At 43.6% G+C, this 15850-nt stretch overlaps 2 protein-coding genes across 10 annotated transcripts in view; both read right to left on the bottom strand.

Annotated features, from left to right (window-relative positions):
- Positions 1-2630, bottom strand: part of CEP112 (centrosomal protein 112) — a 188269-nt gene extending 185639 nt beyond the window's left edge. For 2 of the 8 annotated variants that reach the window (XR_005259386.1, XM_038157555.1), the window contains exons 1-3: positions 2429-2628; positions 1634-1760; positions 499-689 (exon numbers count right to left, since the gene is read on the bottom strand). Coding sequence is in view for 7 of the 8 variants with exons in the window: in XM_038157555.1 (XP_038013483.1) it covers positions 499-689; positions 1634-1739 (297 nt within the window). In the remaining variant the exon portion in view is untranslated. Of the gene's footprint in view, positions 1-498; positions 690-1633; positions 1761-2147; positions 2407-2428 lie in introns of those variants that run through there. The other 6 variants (XM_038157557.1, XM_038157551.1, XM_038157553.1 and 3 more) reach the window with 6 other exon arrangements.
- Positions 2631-7487: 4857 nt separating this feature from the next.
- APOH (apolipoprotein H) lies at positions 7488-14671 on the bottom strand. Of its 2 annotated transcripts, XM_038157563.1 has the most exons (8): positions 14515-14671; positions 13001-13177; positions 12339-12435; positions 10951-11027; positions 10215-10403; positions 9424-9603; positions 8753-8950; positions 7488-7924 (listed from the first exon to the last, which is right to left on the bottom strand). In XM_038157563.1, exons 1-8 carry the CDS (start codon positions 14576-14578, stop codon positions 7854-7856), a joined length of 1053 nt encoding a protein of 350 aa, XP_038013491.1. In that variant the 5' UTR covers positions 14579-14671; the 3' UTR covers positions 7488-7853. The 2 variants fall into 2 exon arrangements, with proteins under 2 accessions (XP_038013491.1, XP_038013492.1); XM_038157564.1 differs by lacking the exon at positions 13001-13177 and having other exon boundaries at positions 14515-14659.
- Positions 14672-15850: the final 1179 nt, after the last annotated feature.

The following is a 15850-nucleotide window of genomic DNA, read 5'->3' as shown; positions in this document are numbered from 1 at the left end:
ACAGGATGGGTGATTTCAGCAAAAATTGGCATTGTTATGTCACTCATGTGACAAGTCAAGGGTTGACACAGCATATTGAGTTCTTCAGAAAACAAACTGAAACTTTAACAATGTCTGTGTGAGTTCCATAGTCTTCTCAAGCTACTAAAATCACCACCTTTAAGAACAATTTTCCTTTCACAAGAGCTATCTACAGATTAGGTCATAAGAAAGCCTCAAGGGCCTTTTATTTTTTTCCAAAGAACTAGAAAGATATTATCTTTCTGTTCCTTCAAACACCTTTTTTCATAAGTCTTCTAAACAGAATCTTGAAGATGTAAAAAGTTTTGCCCATTGACAGGTTTTCCCAGCATCAACCACAAGAAATGCCTTTATTTATCACACGAGATCCACTCAACCCATTCAGAACCGTTTGTCACATCTGTGCCAAATCTAAGATGGAAAAGCACTTCCAGGATACATTTTAGCAAGTTTGTCTCATAAAGGAATGACACTCACCATGTAGGCAGGCAAGGTTTTCAGCGTTCCTTCCTCTGGTTTCTGGCTGAAGGGACCATTCAGAACTCCTCTCTGCAGCATGTGGAGCAGCAGTTTTGCATACAAGTTTCGATTCTCCCTTCCCACTATTCCTATGCCTGCTGCCGAAGGTTTGCAGAGTTTTTTAATCCATAGTGAGCATCTTTTTCTTTCTGAAAATACAGATATATGTGGTCAATATACATTTTCAGAGCAAATGAAACACATGCAGAAAACAAAAGCCATCACTGGGCACTAATTTTGCCCGTTTCTCCCTTCTATACCAAAGTTTAAAACAAAACAAACTCCCAAATGACCAAACCAAATAAAATAAATTATTAAATACTTAGGGAAAAAAAAGTCTTTAACAATGGTTCAAATTTACACATTGCATAAATATTTTCTATAAATTCATGTTTACCAGAAGTTAGCATGATTTTTGTAAACAACATGGAATTGGAAACCCCAAGAATTCTGCACTCACTACAAGAGATGCTATAAACTACAACTTACAGCTTGCATGAGCATTAATACTTTAAATACACAATCAATCCTCATCCATTAAAAAAATACATCTCTACTTACACAAGATTTGCTATCAGATAAGGAAATTATTCATTTGGTTAAATGTTTGTACATAAAACTCTTAATTTGTAGGGTTTGTTCCTTTAATAATAACTAGCTTGTTGTAAAAATTAGATTGATGCAACATCATTTATTAATTGATGTTCCTATTACTGAACAAATGTTAACAACTTTATAATTAAAAAATATTTGCTATATTCCTGAACAAATTGTTAACAACTTTATAATTAAAAAATATTTGCTATCTCAGAAACAATGCCCTTTAAAAGCTTTTGGTTTCTACTGAACTAGGTTTTTAAAGATAGACGTTAATGTATTTATGCAAAAGCACATTTACATCATGAAAACAAGACAGATAAGGTCAAACAATTGCAGTAGGTACCTAAAACATCCAACTTTAGAAGTTGTGCAAACCCGCATCAAAACTGTACCTTGTAATGTCAGAGACGAAGTGCCTGGTTAAATTAATTACACATAATAATTGTCAGTCCCTAGGGCTTTGTTATTAGTGCTAAAATGCACATTTTACTACCTGTACCTGAACTATGCTGCAGGTTAAGGACATAGGGTTTCATGGCCACAACACAGCGATCTAATTCCGCATCCAGTTTTTCCTTTATTTCATCTTCACTACTCATTTTGAAAGCACACAAAGTAACCTGCAAAATTAATGCCATTGATGTAGAAAAGGTCAAATACTGTTTTACATCAGTCTCTCTTCATATTAGGCCACACAAAGATGTGCTTGGAACAATACAGAAAGCGAAACTAGATGTGTTATGTTCAAATAAACACAAGCCTAAGACAGATGCTTTGTAAATAACAGGTTCTCAGTGTAATCTACAAGAATGTGCTTGTTTAGATTTGAAACGGAACAGCCAACCACACCATAAATATATTCATTACACCCAATTTGTATAAAACACCTCAAGGCGTTTGTGTGATACCGCATTCCTAACTTGGTATTCCTTAGAATTAGAGGTTGGGTTGTTTTTAAAGAAGAGGAGGGAGAAAGGAGGGAAAACAGCAAGTAGAGCGATAGTTACAAGTAACAGAACCAAGGAGCTGTCAGGACTGTTTCTCAGGAAGCAGCGCCCACAGAGCAGCGCTCTTCGCTCCCGCGCCGCTCGTTCCCAGCAGCGCGGGACTCTCCCGGCACATTCCAGCAATGAACGCGTTCCCGTGCCGGCGGAGCCGCACCCGGGCCCGCCCCAGGGCCCTTCCCGGCGGTCAGCCCCGGTCCCGGCCGCGCCCCGCCCGGGCCGCACACCAGTGTCCCCGGCAGCCCTCCCTGCCCCGCCGGGCCCCGCGGGCCCTGCCCCGTTACCTGGGGGGCTGCGGGTCGCGGCCACGGCGGGGGGAGGCGGCGGCGGCGGCCGAACGTTCAAACCGGCCCCGCTCCCGGCGGCCCCGGCCCCGGCCCCGCGCGTTTCCGTTTCCGCGGTGACCGGGGCTGCCCCGGCCCGGCCCGGGCGGCCTCAGGCGGGGCATGGAGACGGCGAGCACAGCCCGCAGGGGCTGGGGAGTTGTTCGTCCCCAGGAACGGGGAAAGCTCTCGGGATTGAGGAGTGCGAGAAGGTGCTGGTGGGGCACCGCGGAAAGGCAGTCACAGCTCCGAGAGGCGCTGGACTCTTCCCTCTGGTGACCGGGGACAGGAGCCAGGGCGGCGCTGCCAGGGATGCCCAGGGTGGGGTTGTTGCGGTGTCTGTGCAGGGACAGGGGCTGGACTCGATGATCTTTCCCGCTCAGGATATTCTGTGATTCCTGCCCGAAGTGATGAATGTCACCACAGCCCCAGCAGTGCGGTCATGGCTACACCCAGTGCTGAACCCCAGATTCCCTTTGTAGATAGTTATGGATCCGCTCAGACACGCACGGAAAACGCCTCAGGAGTCCCCAGCAGAGCCTTGGGGAGCTCGAGGCAGAAATGGGAGATCACAGAATCACACAAGGTTGGAAGAGACCTTCAAGATCATCGAGTCCAACCCATGCCCCAGCACCTCAACTAAACCCTGGCACCGAGTGCCACATCCAGGCTTTGTTAAACACACCCAGGGATGGTGACTCCACCACCTCCCCGGGCAGAACATTCCAGAACTTTATCACTTTCCATGAAAAAAATGCTGGGTGCAAAGTCCTGCCCCTGGGTTTGGCCGACCCCAGCACAAACCCGGGCTGGGTGGGGAATGGATGCACAGCCCTCCTGGGGAAGGACTCGGGTGTTGAAGGGTGAGGAGCTCAGCGTGCCCGGCCTGTGCCCTGGGCTGATCCCCAGCGTGGGCAGCAGGGACGGCTTCTGCCCTCTGCCCCTCAGGTGAGAGCCCACCTGCAGAGCTGCCCCAGCCCCGGGCCCAGCACAGGGAGGAGCTGGAGCTGCTGCAGAGAGCCCAGAGCAGGCACCACCATGATGCCAGGCCTGGAGCCCCTCTGCAGCCAGGCTGGCAGAGCTGGGGGCGCTCACCTGGAGAAGGCTCCAGGGAAAGCTCAGAGCCCCTTCCAGGGCCTAAAGGGGCTCCAGGAGAGCTGGAGAGGGACTGGGGACAAGGGATGGAGGGACAGCACACAGGGAATGGCTTCATTGCCAGAGGGCAGGGAGGGATGGGATATTGGGAAGGAATTCCTGGTTGTGAGGGGGGTGAGCCCTGGCACAGGGTGCCCAGAGCAGCTGGGGCTGCCCCTGGATCCCTGGCAGTGCCCAAGGCCAGGCTGGACACTGGAGCTTGGAGCAGCCTGGGCCAGGGGAAGTGTCCCTGCCATGGCAAAAGGGTGGTACTGGATGGGCTTTAAGGTCTCTTCCAACTCAATTCTACGATTCTGTGCTATGAATTTAACGGGCTTGGTCCAGGTCCTTGATATGCAGGGGATGGATTTGGTGCCTCATGAGTACAGGAGGCCTGGGATTAGAAAAGTGAGGGTACAGCAGCAGTGGGGGACAAGTCCAGGTTCTTTGTGATGTGGTATTTTATTCCTGCTAGGTGGATATTGGCTGTATCTATTTTTTGTACCTTTATTATGATCAACATTTGGGGGAAAAAAGTGTTTCTCTTCAGAGCTTAGTGAGAAATATTTGCCACCCTGAAGTTAAAGGTCAATAAATCAGAAGTAGCTTTTGAGCCTGAGCAGTGGGGGGTGGGTGCCAGAAATCTGAGTGGATAAAATGAGAATGAAATTTCAAGAGAAGGTTCAATAATTGCAGAGCCAATTTTATTCACAGTTTCTGAGTAAAATCTGTTCAATTATATTCTTATAGGTAATAGAGCAGTTTTGAGCTCACTTTAAAACATGTGCTCTATATTAGTGATGGTTTCTGATTTGTCCTATCCCAAGGACAGAGAACATGAGGGGGTGTTGTGGAATAGAAGAATTTCAAAGCACATGCCTGACACTTCTGCACAAAAACCATGGGTTGTACTTGTTGTTTTGTAGCCATCTTGAGACAACCATCAATTAATCCAAAAGAATCAGAGAAATCTTTTAGCTGTTCAGTCTCTTCCTGAGTGAAGTGATTGTGTGTATGTACGATCCCAAATAAACCCTCTGACCTCTTTGATTCATACATTTCTCTTTCCCCAAAATCTGTCATGGGCTTTGCTCTGTGTGTAGCATCTAAAGCACTTTTATCTCGAACAAACAAACTCTTCAACACTTCTGAGTTTGATTCAGATGCACATACAGATCAAACAAGAAACCCTTACATGTACAGTAGGAAATTGGCTGTTTTCTTTGATTTCTCAGCTAATCTTCACCAGGAATGATTCTGTGTTAGTGCTCATTGGGTGATAGATCTGACAGCTACACTGGGGCCTATTCAGAGTGCCTTAAACCCACATTTGCACAGGAGCAGGGCAAAAATCAGTGATGGAGTATTTCAACCACAGTAGAATCTCAAGAGTACATTACAAGGATGATTTACTATCTTGAAATTCCAGATTGAAAATAGTTGCCATTTGATATATATTGGAACACGGGACATTTCTCATCTGTGTTAAATCCATGGTAGATCGTTCCAGCAGAGTAAGGCTGCTGTGTTTCTGCACGTTGCCTTCAGATTTGAGTGTATCTCTGTCATACTCATCACAAAGTACTTTGAAAAACTGAATTTGCTGGAACATGATCAAAAAGAGCACGAGGCCAAGTAAAATCAATGACTGTAACCACTACTCTAGGAGAAATTTCCTGAGGTAGTAGATTCAGTTTCTGGGTCTGCTTCCTAAGGCAGAGCAGAGTGGCCAGAGAGGATGGAGCCTACCTGAAGTAATTTGACAATTGCGTAACTTCTGTCCAAAAAAAAAACCAGAAAAAAACCACAAGATTGAGGAAATGACTGAGGTCTTGTCTCCATCCAAAGCTGCAGCCTGGACATAAGGAGCACTATGTGCCATGACCCTCTTGAGGAAATCACTGTAGACACACTGATACAGAACACAAAGATATCCCAACCAGAATGCAGCACAAATTCCCAATTTGAATTGTAAAAATACGGTCATTTAAGCAAAACATATTCAATACTTTTTTCCCCCCACATTTTATGTTCTCTTATCTCTTTAACTGTCTTGGCAGGTTGCCACAAGTAACATGAACACAGCTTAAGGCATTTTTTAAACATCTCAAAAATACAGAAAAAAAAAAAAGAACTCACTGCCTCATACCAGCTTCTGGAACACTTCGAGTTGCGAGACATTATTTTTCAGCCCTTCTGAGCAAATCTTTCATGTCTGGAAAGTTGTGATTCACAAACACCTCACTACTTCAAAGAGTTAACAGGTCACAGATTTTTTTTTTCTCCCTCTTCTTGCTTCAGGAAAGTAGATAATAAATTCAGCATGTGAACATTGGCTCCTAAGGGTGATCCTTTCAAATATTCCAGTGCTTCACATCCAGTGAGGAAGCAGGGCCAGCTGATTTGTTCAGTCATTATTCTGCTGTATGGGTAAGTAGAACTGGGAAAATTTCCTTAGAAAAACCTCCGTTTTCCTGGGGCAGCTGTTTTTTGTGCAAAACACAAGGCATTTCAGGGGCAAGCTGCATTTGGGTGGCAGTGAATGCTAAGTTTGCTTACGCCAACTTCACAGGGTTTGCTGTGACACACGAGTTAATATTAAACTGTGCTTGGTATCTCAGCAACTGTCCGGAACATCCTGATCCCAGAGATGGATTCACACCATATTTAGACTGGATTTCCAAATTAATTGGCTCCTGCTAGATCAGCTATGCATGTGTTAGAAGGACTTATGGGTATCTTGGCCTGCAAACTTTGAGGATCCCAACTAAATGTGTTCAACCAAAATATGGCATACGCTGCACCAACAAAATACCCACTTCAGTTACCAGCATGAATTTGTCTGTCTCTGCATAGAAAATTAAATTGTTGCTGAGTACAAAGTACTAAATACTTAATAAAAGCTGCCTGAATCTCTCCTTAAAAATAGGAAGCATAAGGATGAATTGTATCAGTCATACTATTAAAATATTCATATGCAGCCTTACAAAAAAAGGAAAAAGAAAAAAGATAATTAGAATATGTTTAGAGTTCTTTAATGGCAGCTCTACCATCTTACAAGTAGCTTGATCCTAATGTTAAACGGTCTTTTTAAAAGTTCTGCAGTGGATTATTACTTACTGTGGAGCTCATGCTTTTTATCAAAGAAAAGGCTTTTAAACTGCAGAGAGAACCCTGCATGACTCATGACAATTTATTGTAAGTGTACCACAAATATTTCTCTATCACTTTCTAGTATGTTGAAATTATAATTACTTTTTCTGAATGAAAATACAGACATAAGCACAAAACTTGCCAGACTGGATCATACCAGTAAGCTGCCTGTATCATAAATCAAATTAGAGGTATAGTTTACTTCAGAGCTACTTAATGATCAGAGATCAGAACTGTTGCTCAATGACGTACAGTTCTCTTAAAAAAAAACCCAAAAAACCAAAACCAACAAAACCCAAAACTGAAGCAATTATATTGTGTAATATTGAAACAGAGGTAAAAATTAACAGTGGTTTAAAACCCCTGTTTTAAACCACTGTTAGAAGGTGAAGTTAGAATCTCTAAAAAGTAAATAGTCTTACTAACTGAAGCAAATTTTTTTAGAAGTATTAAAAACCCCTTTATCTGATGCTGTTGATGTTTAAATCATGGTTGGATTCTTGGCTTTAAACTCATTTGGAAATCTCATTCTTTCTACTTACGTAAATTCTGGAAAATCCCAGGCTCATGACCCTCTGTCTATCTATAATTAAAGGTCCGCTCCCTGTCACAGGGGAGTGGTAATGGAATCAGAACCCAGTAATTACTAATGATTAAGGCCTCTTGCTATAAATCAGTCTAGAGCTAAAGGATCTGATTGATGATTAGGTAATATTAAATAAGAGCACACTAGTGGCTGAAAATCACTTTATTGTAAAGCAACTGCTATTGAGGAGGTCATTTACAGTTGCATAAATGTTGGAAATGTGGAGAGAGAGGCACTAGTGCAGGGATGTGGAAGAAGGCAGAGACAAGAGAGTGGAAGTTAATGGCTGATATGATGTGTTGTAGCTTGTGGAAGGCACTGGAGGGGATGGTGGGAGAGAAGAAAGCATTCCCAGATCACAGATTCCAGAGTTCACCTGGAAATTTACACTTACAGGACCTGAGTTACATTCACAAGACCCAAGTTACACTCACAGGACCTAAGTTTTTCTCTTGTGTATGGAATGTTCTGTCTCAGTAAGGCAGAAATTTAGTGCTGGGTTATTTCTCTGCTTCAGGCTTCATCTTCGCATGCTTTCATCTCTGAGGGGTCTTTCTTCACCAGAGTTGAGAAAAAGCCACGTTCTGTTGGAGACAAGTGAAGAACTTGGGTTAATTTCTTAACATGTGACAGCTGAAAACAACAGCAAGGTGAGCAGTCAGTCTTTGCATCATAATGAAACTATTGGAAGAAATACACTTTTATTTTCTATCTTAACAAAGCTGAGCTACGTGCATCAGAAGCCAAATGTGAGGAGAGATGTTTTCATCGTGGATAGGCCGTGCTTTTCCTTCGCTTAGAAATGAAAATAAAACTTACAAGGAAAATTCTATGCAAGGAATATTGACAAAACAAGTGTGAAACATTTCCTCTTGCTAGCGAAGTTGGTAATGTCTGTTTGTTTATTCTGAAAGCCTGAGAAGCTGTTTCTCCAGCATCAATTCCTCCCCACAGCTCTCAGCTGCTTTTCAACACTCTTGGTCCAAAGTGTTTTCCTGATCAGCACAAGGTGGGAATAACTCACCAGAATAAGAGGGAATATGTCAGGTCCTCAAGCCTGCAGCAGTGTTCAGGCTTTTTGTCCCTAAAGAAGGTGCTGATCCAAGGATTTGGGAAATCCCAGAATACTTTACATATGGCCTTTTCTTTGGGCTAGTAACATCTTTAAGTAGCATCTTCTAGGACAGGACAGGAATTAAAGCAGGGCTCTGACACAACCAAAGGAAAATTCTTGCTGGGCATTCTCTCCTGAGGCCGTTTTCTTCCAGAATACCCAATAACTCAAATACCCAATAATTCAAATAGCCACTCAAATAGGGCTTGAAGATGAATTATGGCATTGTCCCCCACTCTAAAGCAGTTGTAATTCCCCCATCCCCCAGGAGCTGGTTTGTGAGCAGCCTGGCTCATACCTTTAAAACAGGCAGGGAGGGTGAAGTTGCCATCCACACATGCCGCATCTACAGTGTAGGCACAGGATTTTTCCTTGTTCTTGCAGAAGAAGGATACAGTTTCCCCGTGCAGAATGCCATCCTTCAGGTCATTCTGAACTCTCTTCTTCTCACCATTGTACAATACTACAGCTTTCTTAACTGGTATTTTACATGGTGCTGGAAAAAAAATCCAATTATAAGGAGCAGGTTTGAAAAGGGGGTCTATCAGATCCCAGCAGAATTCTGTGTATGTGACATTTGGGAATGAAAAATGTGTCCTACATATGGACAGAACTTCTGCTGGTATTGAAATGCTGAAGAAATTCAGACCCTGAAGCATAAGGTCAAAAGTTTCCAGTGAAAATCCAGCCTCAGTGTAATTTCTAATGACATGAAATAGGAAGAGGAGAGGAAATACTCAGACAGAATAAAGTTACATGGCTGATTATTGAAGTCAATCCAGATAGATCAATGTCATACAACATTCCATGTTGGGAGTGGGCTTAGATTATCAGGGCCTTGCAATTCCTTTTTTGGCTTCCTTTTGAGCACAGCTCTTGCACAAAGGAGTGACAGCTCAGCAGTCAGAGCAGTGGTCAGGTGGAAGAGTTCAGTTTGATCCCTGGTTTCTGGGGATGGGGTGTGCTCACCTCTGCAGGCTGGCTTTGTGGACCAGTTTCCAGTGTTCTCACAGCGGGAATGTTTGGATCCCTCCATCACGAAGCCAGGCTGGCAGCCAAAGCTGACGCTCTCGTTGTAGTGATAGGTTCTGCGCACAGCAAACTCTATGAACCCGTTCTCTATTCCTATTGGAGTGGGGCAGGTGACATCTGGGGACAAAACCAAACCCAAAGCTTTAGCAGTGTCACAGGTCAAAAAGCTATAAACCTGAAAAATGTACAAAAATTTTCACGGTGGGTCATTGCAGCCTCTTTCACAGGAAAACACAGCCAGGGGAAAGACAGCTTAAAAACCACAACAAATAAATAAACATTACTTGTTTTAAATACACATCCATTGCAGTCTGTGGTTATAACATGACTTAAACGTGGTGTAATTTAACTAAAAGCAGGGAAGCTTTTTAGGCCTGAGGGTAAGGTTGGCTGTTTCTTAGGTGAATCTGAGCACTTACAATCAAATGTTGGCTGCACACGGGAAGCCAGGCTCAGGTTCCCCACTGTGCAGCATGTTTAGCAGGGTTTGTTTATATAACCTTTACACCTGCAGCAAATGTTTTGTCAATCCAATGTGATGTGCCATGGGTTAGCAATCTCCTTGATCCACCAGCCTGAACGATTGCAGAATTCAGCTGCAGAGGAATTGTGCTGTATGTTTGCAATTACAGTTGTTAAAAAAAAATTAAAAATATTGTCGTTCATTTAGTTTTGTATGTGCAATTCTCAGGAATATTTTTTGGTGTGGATGAAAGTGAGTTACTCACCCTTGCACACTGGAATGCTGCTCCAGGTGCCATTGGCCGTGCAGGTGGCTGTGTCATTCCCAATCAGGGCGAGAGGAGGGACACATTCAAACTGGATTGTGTCCAGGAAATGAGAGACATTTCCAGGATTTAGGCGACGGAAAGAGAGGACCCCAAATTCCGGGAGCGAGGGAGGTGCACAAGTCACAGCTACAAAAGCACAGCGTTCAGAAAATTAAATCTTAAAGATCAAATAATTGTGGAATCAGAGGAGCAACATTCTTATGACTAAATGAACCCACGTGGAATCATAGCTGGAAAAATATAATTCAAATTAAAAGTGTCAGAGGGGCCTCAGAGTATGGAATTCATTTTGCTGGATTTTTCAGATAATATTACTGCTTTTCAGTCAAGTGTTTTTGCAGGATAGGTTATAGCAAAACCCTGCATAAGTACAGAGGCATGACAATATCCTCTTTTTATACACAGGGAGGAGGAATTTGAGTGGATAAGCATCTTACCTCCAGCTGTAAATAGCATCCCTGATCCCGACCTTTTGTTCAGACCTTTCAACTGTATTTCTCTAAAACCCACCCGTAGAAAACCAAACATGCAGCATTCTGCTTGATTTTTCCTGACCAGCTTTTGCACAGCACTAGAGGAGATTTCTGAATAAGAGTATGTATAATTCTGAGCAATGCAAAGGAGTATTTCTGGAATAAGAATAAGGATATTTATTTTTTATTGAAAGACATACGTTGACACTGGGGAAAAGTTCCAGTCCACTTTCCATCTGCCATGCACTGGCTCGTTCTTGACCCGACGAGGTTGTAGCTGGAAACAAACAGACCTGGTTATCCCAGCAGGGAGATCAATCAAAGATCTGTCATTTCTCCTAAACAGAATTAAGAATCTAGCTCTGAAATCCTTCTCTAATTTAACAGTTCCTGACCTCAAAGGAAGTTTAGAATCAGATCTGAAAAACTGTTAATATCCAAATATTGCAACGACCCGGGCAGAAGGCTTGATACAAGAAGATGTTTTGTTGTTTCAACTTTATATTCTGTTTTACATAATAATTTCTATAACTGAGTAATACTATGGATGTATGTAAATAGCAAATATTGATCTGTGATTGCTAATGCCAATGTTATGGTTTTCTGGGAGGAGTTCCCAGTTAATTATGGCAATTAGGACCAAATATTGGAAAGAACTCAGTGCTCTTGAGAACTAAAGTCACTGTGGTGCATTGTTGTATTTTAATCCCAGACATTTCAATTTCCATATGCGCATTACACACTTCTCTCCCATCCTCTGTATTCACACTATTAACATCTACTCTGAGTTTTAAAGAAATATTCTTCATGTGTCTGGCATTTCAATATCACACAGCTGAAACCCAGTAAATTAGATTTAACAAAACCAAATCGAGTCCCCTTGCTACCCTTGGTGTCATAGTTGAATTTATTTATTCCTTATCTTGCTCCTTCTTTACAGAAGGAGGTTGTTGAGGCTGTTGGCACTTTTCAGTGAGCTCTAGGCTGTGTCTCACCTGTGACCTTCCAGGTAAGCCCTGTTTTGTCATTAATTACCCAAATACAATTAAATACATGCTACTATCAAATGCTTCCCTGCCTTTAGCATAACTATTTTTTAAAATGCATCCTTTTTCCTAAAGCAAACGAACAGTCCTGAGGAAAAGTGCATTTACTGCAGGTAAGTTAAGATTAACCTCATGTTTTCATTTACTGAGCTTGGAAAGGCATAGAAACACAATTTCCAGTCCTCAGAGCCCAACAGCATAACTTTGATGGAGATTATCTACTCTCTGCTGTAGGATTTCATCTCATGATGTAATAAGAGGATTTGAAAAGCAGTCCAGAATAAATTTTTTTGCATGAAATCTCTGCTATTTTGGTGGTTTCCATATTTGTAAGACTTTTCTTTGGAGTAGCAAAGCCCCATAATGTTATAGCCAAGACTGAACAGAGGTGGATCACCAGGCAGGCTTTTTTTATGATTTCTGAAATGCAGATGAGTTTTTGTGTGCACTTTTCAATGTTCTCTGTCTTGCAGTATGGCAGTGGGTGATACTACAATGGGATTTAGGTTGTTTACTTGGCAGCATGGGAAGAGAACACTTACCCTGGATCACATGAAAATGTTACAGTACTCTGGTACTGAAACTCTTCAAAATCCATTCTCCCATTCTGCAGGGGTGGAGGAGGGGGACATCTCTTTGCTGTTCATTAAATATTAAAAAAGGATCATATTATTTCATGAGGCATGACATAATAATTTCATTATAGTGGGACAAGTAGATCATAAAGGTTCATCCTGCTGTCTTTCACATTTCTCCACTCCCATGTGCTACATTCCACAAGTCTGGCTGTTGTACATTTCCATCAAAATACAAGTTTTTGGGATTAAATGTTTTTAACACTTGATTGTGTGAGAATGTAAGTTGTCTGCAATGAAATGATGGAAATGCCTCTGGAGGGATGCAATAAATGCAGGGGTTATGAAGCAGCACATGTTGTTAGAGAATGAGCACTGCTGGGCTGGGGTGGATGAAGGTTCCCCCTATCCAGCTCCAATCTCCATCCCATCCAGGAGCAGGGGCTGAAGGGCAGGTGTGGGACACACATGGGAAGATCCTTTCCATCACCACCCCTCTTCCACACACTGTTGTGGAGTGAGGGAAGAACCAGTGGAGAGAGACCTGCTGAAATCCACCCAGTTCCTCCCGTGGGTTGTGAAATACCCTTTCAGATCCACGAAAGGAGCAGAGGTGCTGGGGTACTCACGGAGGCACAGCAGGGTGTTGAAGGCCCACTTGCCCGTCGGGAGGCAGGTGTACTTCCTCTGCCCACTGTTGGGCATGAACCCGGGCCGGCAGGTGTACTCCACTTCCTCACCCACTTCATACACCTTTTTGTCTACATTGAGTGTGGCAAACAACACTTCTGGTGGCCTGGGACAGACTAGAGGAAAGGAATTTACAAGAGATTGGGTAGTAAATTGGAGTTGTTTGGATTTCTCAGCTTGAAGCAGAGGATTCTCTATCGTTATGAGTTATAATATTTCCCTGCCCTGAGCTTTTGTCTTCCTGAGGCAGCTGATGGCTGCCATAAGTATTAGCCAGAAAAAAAAGTGGTGTTCTTCTTCTCCTCAGTAGCTCTACTAATGGTCCCAGTCAGATTTTGTGTCACTTTTTAAACTAAAATTTACTTTTCCTCCAAAATAGATTTATGAAGGTGGTGCAGAAATTGAGTAAAGCTGGGTCAAGGGAAATATAGGTTGGATATTAGGAAAAAGTGTTTTACAGAAGGGGGGATAAAGTTCTGGAATGTTCTGCCCGGGGAGGTGGTGGAGTCCCCATCCCTGGGTATGTTTAACAAAGCCTGGATGTGGCACTGGGTGCCAGGGTTTAGGTGAGATGTTGGGGCTGGGTTGGACTCGATGACCTTGGAGGTCTCTTCCAGCCTGGTGATTCTGTGATTCTGTGAATTCAATTAAAATAAATCGCCTTGGACAAAACAGGGTGAGAAGGACTTAGAAGCAAACAAACGCCTTTCATTTTTAATCCAAATCCATTTGGTGGGGGTCAGCCTGAAATCAGGTATTTTTCTTGTAATTAAATCCCTTTTTTTTCCAGCTTTTCTGTTCACTGGGGTAGACCCTCTGTTCCACGAGCCAGCTCTGCTTCCCCAACAGCTTTAACACGGTGACAGCAGGAACAGCTCGTTAGCCAGAGGGTGAGAACAGGAGGGAACAGCGAGGGAGGAACGGAGGGTGCAGCCTGAGCTCCTGCTGAGGACATGGAGAGAGGCTCCTGCTGCCATCGAGGGGAGAGCACAGAGGGACAGGGAGCTCAGGATGGAGAAATAAATGGCAAACACAGGGAGAGGAGACAGAAGACAGTGCCTGTAGCTCTGGGTGTGGGGGAAAGGAGGAGAAAAGCGAGGCAGGAGCTGTTCAGGCATGGAGGGGTGAGCGGGTGAGCAGGGATGGAGCAGGTTAATTCCTGGCACACACACTTCCCCCCTGGCACCCAGGCAGCTGGGTCCCACAACATCTGTCAGCATTTCTTCTGCTTTCCTTCATTTCATGCTTCTGTACAGAGCCACTCACCTCACCACAGGAAGAGACAGAGGGAAGAATGGACAGCGAAAAGCGAGAAGAAAAGCTTTCAGAGAAAAGCCCTGTTCAAAACACTTGACCAGGATTATCTAGAGGCTTTAAAATCCCGTTGTTTTCTCCAGTTTCTCCCATTCTCACCGCAGCATGGGGCTGCCCCTAGGACGTGGAAGACACTCACCTTTGGACGTGAGAGCGCAGTGGCTCAGAGCCACGAGGCACCCGAGCAGGGCCAGGGGATGCATCCTGCCAGTCCCCGACGTCCCGAGTGCCCCCGGGCCAGGGCTCTGCCCTTAAAAACCCAGAAAAGGATGGTTACATATTAACTCTTCGTGTTTATTCCCATCCCAGTAAACAGAAGATAAAAGCTTCCTTGTGTCGCTGCTAATAAAGGCTGAAACAAGCATCACATGTTGCTCTGGGGGCATAATGCAGGGATTCAGATGGCAATTTCTGCTCCACACAGGCTCCTCTCTGGTTGTTTCTGCAGAGCATCTCCCGCTGGGACCCATGGTGTTGGGGAAAACAGTATTCTCAGCATCTGTAGAGGATGAGGATATTTGGAATGCAAATTTGGATTGAATAATAGAACTGTCACTCCGAGGCTCATGTTTGTCACTGGAGCATGGACTCTTCTGAGTACCAAAGACTCCTGATAGTTATAGCAAAATCATTCCAAGGCAAAATGAGCCGTTTTGGAGTGACATTGGTATTGGAATATGCCCCCAGTGATGTACCAACCTCACGCCAGTTTACACAGATGATGATCTGGCCTGAAACTCGGGACTTCAGGGCCCCGTTTGATCTGATTCCTGTTATCTTCCAATTACCAGCTAACCAAAAGCAGCAGAGGCAGTGCTCAGTGCCAGCTCTGCAGGAAGGCTGAAATGATGATTCCTGTTCTTATTTGTTACAAGGGGGTCATAAATCAGATTTTTGGGTGGCATAAAGCCTTGTTGTGGCACTGCAAGTTTGGGGAATGAAGTCAGAACTCAACAGGTATCAGATGAGGTTCTGATCACTGCAGTTCTCCTAATTTAGCAGATTTTAACTGCAGGAGCATCTGAAGAGCAACCAAAATAACATTTGTATAATGATTGTTCCACAGTTTGGTGTTTCTAATCTAAGTATCCTCCTCCCCTGCTGACTCACAGCCTGTGAGGGGGAGTGAGGGACATTTGAAGCTCCGAGAGAAGTTGGGTTATGTCAAGCTCTTACTGCTGGGATCTCCAATAGTTTGTTTATTTTTGTTTTATGAAATTTCTCTGTTTGTATTTGAAACATGAATTTTAGCCACAGCATTAAACAATTGGGAACATGCTATTCTTCTCAGACAGAAAATGCTGTGAATGTCCTGCTCAGAGTATTTACCAAATACACAGTGCCGAAGGGCAAAGTACCACTGCTAAACCAACAGAAAAAGATTGCCTTCCTTTTCTGTATTTACATCTGATAATTTTTCCATTTGTCACAGTCTGCTTTTTCCTCCTCTCTTTCACAAAGAGCTTTTCCCTTCA

This window comes from Motacilla alba, chromosome 18 (genome assembly GCF_015832195.1).
Source record: "Motacilla alba alba isolate MOTALB_02 chromosome 18, Motacilla_alba_V1.0_pri, whole genome shotgun sequence".
In the NCBI taxonomy this organism is placed as follows: domain Eukaryota; kingdom Metazoa; phylum Chordata; class Aves; order Passeriformes; family Motacillidae; genus Motacilla; species Motacilla alba.
The sequence above is the reverse complement of the archived record's forward strand: the minus strand, read 5'-3'. Positions and strand labels throughout refer to the sequence as shown.

Bases quoted from the DNA above. Each gene is read 5' to 3' on its own strand.
- APOH (XM_038157563.1), bottom strand. From the start codon at position 14,578: ATGCATCCCCTGGCCCTGCTCGGGTGCCTCGTGGCTCTGAGCCACTGC. The intron at 13,178-14,514 runs GTGAGTGTCTTC...CCTTTCCTCTAG, and splicing joins CTGCGCTCTCACGTCCAAAG to TCTGTCCCAGGCCACCAGAA. The intron at 9,604-10,214 runs GTGAGTAACTCA...TTTTGTCCCCAG, and splicing joins CAGCATTCCAGTGTGCAAGG to ATGTCACCTGCCCCACTCCA.